Raw genomic sequence first — 9,517 nt, 5'->3', positions numbered from 1 at the left:
TACAAGGAATATGTATCATTTATCTACAACATACATCATATATCTACAAAATACATCATATAAGAAATATACAAAATTGTAACGTTAATCGCTTCCTTACATTTAATATTACATTCGTAGAGAGACTTTACTTTCTCTACTTCAAGAGGTAGCAAGAAGTATACAGATAAGGAAACTGCTATAAATGAAGTAATAAAACCATCATTTAATTTAATAAAAACAAAGTGATGTTTATTTTTAAGTAAGTACAACATTTTGTATTCAAAGTAATTGTTCGATCTGACGGCCTTGTTGAGCGGTACATTTACGAGCCCTAATGACAAACTTTAATGAAAAAAAAAACTTTTCTTAAAATTTGTTCTTAAAATTTGCGGAGTAATTAAAATAATTGCACAGCGCACACGATTCGGCAGCTCTTCTAGGCTGTGTAATCTTTCAGCGTACACGTTCTCTTTGAAAAATTCCCATAAGGAAACATCACATGGCGTAAGATCTGAGGCTGGCAGGCTAAGTGGATCCACTGTTTTTGCCTATTATCCCATTAAAATGATTTTGTAAACAAATCATTACAATATTTGTGTTGTATGGCGGGGCCCCATCTGGAATCCCAAATCGGGAATCGACCCCAGAACCTCCTCATGAAGCGCTCATAGTACTAATCGCTGTGCCGCCGAAGAGCATAGGCATACCCCGTAATCTAAACCCGACTACGCGTCACAGGCTGAGCCCGACCCCGCCATACATGGGGCTCGTATCTTATGTAGTTTCGGTTTTATTGTCAAACAGAATCAGCATAATTGACATTTTTTACTACTTTTACTAGAAAAAAAAACTTTAGGTGTCAATGTCTCGGAAAGTTGCCGAAATACAAGTGGGTTGGTTATATAACACATACTTGTACGTGGGATAAATACATAGTAAAGTGTTGTAAACGCACTAACAAATACTAAAGCACGTCTCTTGGTCCTAAAACACAGTACATGGTATCCATAACCCACCAAAGAGCAGCAGTCTAACTTTTTTTTCACAGTCCTGCACATTTGCACGCGCAAAATTTTATGACATATTTTTCTCATAGACTTAAAATTACCTCCATTATCTCAGGTCACAGGTCCAAATTTAAAATTTAATTTTCGGTTCAAATTTGCATGCAAATCGGTTGAGGAACGACCAAATAATTCCATTTGGAACTTGTGCAGTTTGAGTGGATGCTAAGAAATAATAATAAAGATTAAAGAAACTCCTAATAAGGGTCCTGACAGACTACCACCGTCGCGTGCAAGCGCATCATTTATCCTGAACCAGCACGTTACTTATGCCATGATTTACAAAAAAAGAGGCCTTTCTTAAATATAAATACTGTTGTCTGTATTGTGTGCCTTTGTCATGGAAGTAAACAATAAATGTATTTATCTATCTCATAGTACACTACCTACACTACTTAAGAAAAGTTTTCCTAACTGTTTCCACCAGGAAAGCTTCAACGTTTCGCGTAATTCAGCGCCACGCAAACGCTTGTTAAACAAACTATAATATCGACACCAGAATTATCAATTATTGTAGGGGACAAACCACGGTTTGTCAGAGAACCCAAAAAAATTTATTTTTTAAAATCTGTCTATAACTTTTTACTGTCTGCTCCAATTTTTATTGTGTCTAGAGCAAAGTTTCTTAGAATTTCCTCTTCTTTCATGCTATAAACGAAAGATTTAGGATTCCCCAGTGGTTTGAAATATAGCATGTGCCTTACATTAAAAAAAGTGGTTTAGTTGTGCCTTACGTTACTAATTTTTATGTGTAAAAGAGCATAGTGTAAGCAGTAAGAGAAATATAAAATTATACGTAATTCCATTTTAAAGGATCCTTTACAATAGAATTATGTGCATTTTCTATTTCTCTTCATGTTTACACTACGCTCTACACATAGAATGTTAGTAACGTTAGGCACGTATTTTTATTTATTATAGTTATTTAATAATACCAATCGATAGAGCGGGAACTTCCGAATCCAATAATATATGTAACTTATTTTCGACAAAATGTCCCTTACTTTAATTGATACTTCTGGTATTGATAATGATATAGTAATCAAATTGATGATTTATTGCAGAGAGCTAAGCACCAAAGAGTCTCTATATCTGAGCAAACAAGGAGAATCGGCCAGCACTGTTGAAAAAATGGAGTTGCTACAGCAAGAAATACAGAGATACAAGTAAGTTTGTATTATTTTAATGAATGTAATAGGTCAAGTGCGTAGAAATAATGAACATGATGAAAATGGTAACATCGAGCGTATTTGGGTGACACTTAGGTACTAATTTAAGTGTTTTACCTATATCAGTAATTGTAGTTCGGTAGATACTTTCTTATGCAATGTAACTCTTTATTTTAGCGATATTGCCCATTTTACAGAGAGAAATGCGACGCTTTAACATTAGAACTAGCAGAACAAGAATCTACGCGTCGCACGGCGATCGGTGAAGTAGAGGCGCGTGCGCACGCCGCGTGGCTAGAAGCACGTGCAGCGAAAAGAGATGCTGACGCTGCTAGAGAAGATGCTGCAGCGTTAAGGCGCAAGCTCGCCTCGCTTACTGTTGCCGATGGGGCTGCCTCGCCACATAGACGTAAGCTTCTTTGATTAAATTAAACCTAACAGAACTACAGAATTTTTCTCGTAACTACTAGCTAGAGGCGTGTACTGTGAAGAGCTAACGTCGCTAAAGAAACTAATAATAATATGCCTAACACCAATTGCCTGGTCTCAAAGGAATTCCCTATCCTTGTACTATGAGTACCAGAGTAACGGAATTCACTCTGGGACACTTCCCAGAACACCCAGATCAGAACCCATTTTATAAAAGCTCATTTCCCAAATTGGTTCTACCGGGAATCGAACCCGGGACTTCCGCATCCAACACCTACAGTGCAAACCGTTAGGCTACCGAGGTCGTCATGGAGTTAAGCAAGTTCTCTTTCTATTGCCGAAGGAGCAGTCGCTTCATTGACGTGAGCTAATTTGAAGTAGCGGAACTAAATAGCAATTTATGTTTCTATGTCATTATGTTGCATGGTCGAAAGTAACATTCTTCTTTAATTTTATGTATGTTAATACTTTATTTGGAATACACTCGGATTATAATTAGCGTTTAATTGTTTACTTTGCAGCAGTAGTATCACCTTTAGATAGCGCGGACGGTGTAATACCGCCGCCGCTGCCGCCTCTCGCATTCCTACCGCCACCGCTGCTGCCACCACTGCCGCGCCCGCCGCCGCTTGGCCGCTTGCCTTCGCCACATCCACCGCGGTGAGAATACATATACCTGCTACCTTCTTTCTTTTAACTTTCGATTCGGTATAGCTTTATGGAAATTGTATTTTAAAAATCCAGTAGTCGTCCGAAAAACCCTTTCGTTATATCGTATCTATCTGTATATACACACATCAAAAGTGTCTAGGGATCAAGTACGTTTAAGAGTATTGCTGCAATTAGGGTTAATTATATTAACTTTTTTGTATCGCTATTGATACTTTTTAGTGAGTTTTAACATTTAAATAAGGAATATTGTTTAAAATTCGATAATAAGAAGAAAATCGATTGTCAATGTGGTTTTGTATAAAAATTAGTTATAGCGTTTTGACAAAATCATTACAATATCTGCATCGGAACCGAAACAATTTACATTATTATGGAGAGACGACATCATTTAACCCGAGAAGTGATGTTGGAATGTTGGAAGCTGGTTCCAGGCAACGTGCTGTGGCTTTCACTCTTAACACTACACAGAGCGTCATAAGTCGCCTCTGGACGCGCTATCGCATGACGGGCAGCGTGGCCGAGCGACATGGAGGACGATCTCGCATCACGACTCGCAGACAGGACCGGTATATCCAAAATACTGCTCGACGGAATCGTACCATGACCGCCATGATGTTGGTTACGAGGCTCCACAGCTCCTCAGGCTTGCTAATAAGCGATCAAACAATCCGAAATCGTTTACGTGAAGTGGGTCTGCGATCCCGAAGGCCGATCAGAGTTCCACCTATTGCACCCTGCAATCGCATGACCCGTTTACGATGGGCTCGCGAACACAGAAACTGGGAGGAAGAAGACTGGCGCTATGTGTGCTTTTCGGATGAATCCCGCTTCGATATGAGACCGGATACAAGACGTACTCGAATTTGGAGAACATCTGGACGTCATGAACGTTTGAGATATTGTCAGGAAGTTCATCCATATGGTGGGGGAACAATAATGATATGGGCCGGTATTTGGATCGGCGGAAGAACCGATCTCATTTGGATCAGGGGTAACCTCAATGCTCAAGTTTACGCAGAGAGGATTGTTTCAGATGTTATCATCCCTTTGCGAGGCCAGTTGGGTGATTCATTTCAACTAATGCATGACAACGCACGTCCACACACGGCTAGAGTCGTAACACGCATTCTTGCCGAAGCTCGTATCAACGTTCTGCCGTGGCCTGCTCAATCGCCAGACCTCAATCCTCTTCCAGTTCCTCTCAAAATTACTTTCGAGGTTATTATAAATTACCAAGAAACCAAGAATTTCATAAATTTTCAATTATTCGGATAGCAATAAGTTAGAAATTGTCAATGTCAACAACAAACAACCTCAAATGGGTCGTGTTCTGCATAAATGTGTTAACCCACAGAAAATCGTAAAATGAATTATGAATGCAATCTAATACCTTGTGATATAAAGTTTAATATTCTTTTCAGTAATATATTTTAAAAAATCGTAGTTATTGTTAAATGAAAAAATAGTTTTCACAAAATCTGGTTCATTTCATAGGCGAATTTCGCAAAAATGTGTTATATATGGTTAAACCCTAAATGCAATTTACAACACATGTCTTTCAACGTGGTTTGAAACGATTTAGTTAAAGTACGCTTAACACATACAACTTGTTTGAAAATTGTAAATACTTTAAATTTTGTAGATGATATGGACAGACCGGAATATTATATAGATTCTGAAACTGAGGATTGGGCGATGAGAATAATCCTTTTACTGTTAAAATAAGAATTTGGCTAATGGCGCACCTTTCTAGATATTTATTGCGAAAACTGAAGCTTAATTGGTTTATTTCAATCTGAAAGGCTGATAGGCTAAGGGGCTCCATACCGTCTGCGAGTTTGTGACCATCGACAATACGAACAGCCGTACGTTGGATGGAGTCAAGTGGGTCAATCTAGTATTTGGGAGCTCCTGCCAAGAGATGCGAGCAATACTCCATATGGGGCCGTACTTGTGTTTTATACAACAAAAGTCGGTGACCTGGTTAGAAATACTGCTTCGCTCTATTGAGCACTCCGAGCTTTTTGGAAGTCAGTTTGGCTTTGCTCTCCAAATGACCCCGGAACTGGACTTCGTTCGTGATGTCTAGTCCATGTACCCCAATACTCTTAGAGATAGTAAGGAGAAAAGGGTAAAGGTGTTCTATAACTTAGGCGCTATTACAAATGGGTATTTTTAACGGTGAACGCGTCACTTTGCGGGGTTAAATTTGACAAGATTCTGTCGGCACCATTCTGAGATCTGCTGCCAAAGAAGTCTCGATTTTGGACACAAGTTGCAATCTATTTTGTTCCACTTGCTGGTATATATTTGTGTGACCTGTATAATAGGCATCACTAGTACTGTCATCCGTAAAGCAATTAATGTTACTAGTTAAGGCGATGAGGTGCCCAAAGTCGCTTAAATATGGTGTTTTTGTGAAAGTTTTTTAGGCGATAACATAGCACGTGGAACTTTGATAATAGTATATTCTGTAACACGTATCTTGAAGTGTAGCTTGAAATTCCTAGAATATTGCTTATTGTCATAGGTAATACAAAAACTGGATTACAGTGAGACTGGTGGTTATTTTTTGACATATTTTTCTCAGGCAAACCAAACTTGCTTACTACCAAATTTGATGTAGTTATTTAAATGGTACTTATCTTGATCCTGACACTTTATTTGTTTTAAATAAAAGATAAATAAGAAATTTAGGAGTAAAAAGTAACTTTCGCCTACTAAAGTACGAGCTAAATATTTGCTTGCAAATTATGGACATGCACTTAACAGTGTGAAAAAATATCATATACAAAAAAATACGTAAATAAGTAAATATAATGCACCAATTCGTTAAAATCAAAACAAAATATTTAAAAAAAAGTTAAATTTAGCCATTAGGTGAGAAAGATATTTATATATATATATATACTAGATGCCGCGCGATGCGCCGGGCCGCTAAAGCGGCCCGCGAGGGCTTTCTTTGTATCTGGTGACAAATTGGGAGTTGAACTTCATACTTCAGTAGAGAATTCTTTTTGTTTGACTTTGAGTGGGAATCGCTGCCATTGTTTTGCGAATTTTGTTTTTTTTTTACTCCCGGTAGAAACTGCCCAAGGTGTAGAGCAACATTTGTTTGGATAGGGCTAAAACGTATATTTCGCCCGTGCAGCTGGGGTCCTACCTGATGCGGAGCACTTTTCGAAGGTTTTGGTACTTTCTGATACTCACCAAATCAACCCAACCATTATTCGCATACATTACTCTTATATACCCGCTCTTCTTCTGGGAGAAAAATGCTGGTAAAAAAACCGAAAATTCACTGGTATGGTGGCCATCTTGGAAAATGGCGGGATCCAAATTTCGCTCGCAGATACATACTATGAACCTCCATACACGAGCGGTTTTCAAATTTCACTCGAATCAAAGCACTTTTATTTCGGGACGCCATTTTGAGTACGCCATCATGAAATTTTCTTTTACCTGCAGTTGGCTCGTACTATTCTGTACGACATTTGTTTGAGCGCCTCTCCAACACTCGCCAAGATGTGGGCCTTAAAGCATATTATTGTTACCTTGTTAGAAAATGGCGGAATCAAAAATTTGATCGCATATTCTTATTACGAGCACCCAAACATGAAAACGTATAAAATTTCAGCCGGATCGGAGTATCTTTTTGTCGGGCCGCCATCTTGAATCGGCCATTTTGAAAAAATAATTTCGACAGCCAGTTAGATCCTGTCGCCCTCTACGATATTAGTTTGAGCACGATCTGCCTATCTCCAATAGTTACCGAGGCACAGGTCCCCGAAATGTGTATGGCGACCATTTTGTTTTTCGAATTTTTAATTTTTTTCACTCCCGGTAGAAACTGCCCAGAGTGTGGATAAACATTTGTTTGGACACTTTGAGCCAAGACGCGTACTTTGGCCGGGCAGCTGGGGTCCTACCTGATGCAGAGCACGTTTCGAAGATTACTTTACCTTCTGATACTCATCAAACCTGTCCGACCATAATTCCCCTACATCATTTTTACCAACCCGCACTTCTTCTGGGAGAAAAATGACTCCAAAGGGCAGAAAATTCACATGTTTGGCGGCCATCTTGGAAAATGGCGGAATCGAAATTTTGACCCCAGTTTCCTATTGTGGACTCCCATATACGGCCGCATGCCAAATTTCAGTCGGATCCGAGCACTTTTATTTTAAGACCCCACTTTGAGTCGGCCATCTTGAAAAAATTTTTTGACCCCCACCGCCCTCTATGACATTTGGTCGAGGACCCCCCGCCCATCTCCAGTACTTGCCGAGCTACGGGGCTCTGAAATTTGTATGGCGGCCATCTTGTTTATTCGAATTTTGAATTTTTTTCACTTCCGGTAGAAAGTGCCCGGGGTAGCGGCCATTTTTAGTTGGACGATCCTGCCGGTAGGTGTTATACTTTGGCCGCGCTGCCGGGGTCCCACTTGATGCAGTACACTTTTCGAAGATTTCGGATTTTTCTGGTACTCACCGGAGCCATCCGATCACGACTCCCGTACATCATTTTGACCCACAGCGACTCCTTCTGGGAGATCAATTATCTAAATCACTGGTTCAGTCAGTCAGTCAGACAGTGGTAATCCAGCTATATTTTCATCCGATATGTCACTTAATTCACTGACAATTATCAACCGCTGCACTCCAAAAGCTTCACAGTTAAAAATTATATGAGCAATATCAGCATTGGCATTGGAACAATAATTACATTTCGAGCTAGTTACAATCTCTAGTCTATTAAGATGGGCTCGAACCAAGCAATGACCGAATCGCAGGCGATTAATTACAGCTATGAACTTTCTGCCACGTTACTTGAATCTGTAATACCAGGGCTCTATTGGTATGTCTTTTTGTATTTCTGCATACCACTTTCCTTTACTTTCCTTAGTTTTATCCCAATATTGCAGCCACATTCTTCGTGTGTTTCTTTTCAATAATTGGTAAAAATCAGTAAATGGAACTTTTAAAATCTCCGTATGATCCTTATCGTGGTCTTGCAGAGTTGTCAAATCCACATACAATATAATCTTTAATTTGTTTGGAGAACTCCGAGCCAAATTGTATACTTTGACCGGGCAGCTGGGGTCTGACCTTAGAATAATAACGCATAGAAACCTAGCCCGCACACGCTAAGTCAGGCAAGTTAAAGGCTTCCCAACGGGCTCCCAGGAGCGCGCGGGCTGTTAGTGCTCAAGGTCAAATTGCACCGCGAACAGCTCCAAGATTTTTTGCTAAAAATGACGAAATGTGCTGTAAATGGGTGTAAAAATAGAACAGACAAACATAAAATAGACACTAACATCACATTCCACAAGTAAGTAATGCGTTTCAACTCATATTTTTATGTAATTATTCACTAAAACAGAAAAATAATTTCGCGGCAACAAGATACGAAAGTGTTGCAAAGTAACGAATTTTTTTTCTTCCCATTTTGCTATTCTGTATCAAAATAATTATATTACGTAAATTTTAGTGGTGCCTGTAATTTCGATTTATTTGCGCATCTTGAACTAATATTTACTTGAATAAACATTAAATGTTTTCGTTAACTCCTGTAAGTGATTGGGACACTTAATTATTTTATAATACTTTTAACGGCTCTGCGTTCATGCTTTATTGAATAATTATTTATTTTAATTTTATTTGAATTGGAGCACATATTGCAACAAATTTACAGTATATATTTGTTTCTACTATAGTGTTGGCACCACCAGTACAACTTTGATAGCTTATTATATGTCTTTCTTTTCGTAACTCAAGCGAAATATTTTATATTAAAATATTTTATTTTCTTAAAAGGGGAGCATTCTTAAGCGATTTTTTAATCTATTTTAACAGTTATTTTCTTTAATGTTTGCTTATGGCATTTTCGGTTTTAGGTTTCGAATATGGCACTTATTTCCAAATCCAAGATGGCGGGCGCGATTTTTCGAATAATGGCAAGTTGGGTATCGTTTTCGAGATGTTTGGGAATGTTCAATACAAATATGGCACTCATTTCTAAATCCAAGATGGCAAACACGACTGTTCAAACAAAAGCAATATTCGTAATGAGCACCCCCAAATACCTCGAAAACGATACCCAACTTGCCATTATTTGAAAAATCGTGCCCGCCATCTTGGATTTACAAATAGTGATTCACATTGAGCATCCCCAAATACCTCGAAAATGATACCCACATAG

General features: G+C 38.8%; 1 protein-coding gene across 1 annotated transcript in view; it reads left to right on the top strand.

Annotated features, from left to right (window-relative positions):
- The window catches only part of LOC113227105 (transport and Golgi organization protein 1), a 15,391-nt gene extending 12,083 nt beyond the window's left edge, over nt 1–3,308 (top strand). The window contains exons 8-10 of the mRNA XM_026459982.1: nt 2,111–2,212; nt 2,413–2,624; nt 3,166–3,308. Of these exons, the coding sequence (XP_026315767.1) occupies nt 2,111–2,212; nt 2,413–2,624; nt 3,166–3,308 (457 nt within the window). The remainder of the gene's footprint in view (nt 1–2,110; nt 2,213–2,412; nt 2,625–3,165) is intronic.
- Nucleotides 3,309–9,517: the final 6,209 nt, after the last annotated feature.

This window comes from Hyposmocoma kahamanoa, unplaced genomic scaffold, assembly GCF_003589595.1.
Source record: "Hyposmocoma kahamanoa isolate Upper Pololo Valley unplaced genomic scaffold, ASM358959v1 202, whole genome shotgun sequence".
Taxonomy (NCBI): domain Eukaryota; kingdom Metazoa; phylum Arthropoda; class Insecta; order Lepidoptera; family Cosmopterigidae; genus Hyposmocoma; species Hyposmocoma kahamanoa.
The sequence above is the reverse complement of the archived record's forward strand: the minus strand, read 5'-3'. Positions and strand labels throughout refer to the sequence as shown.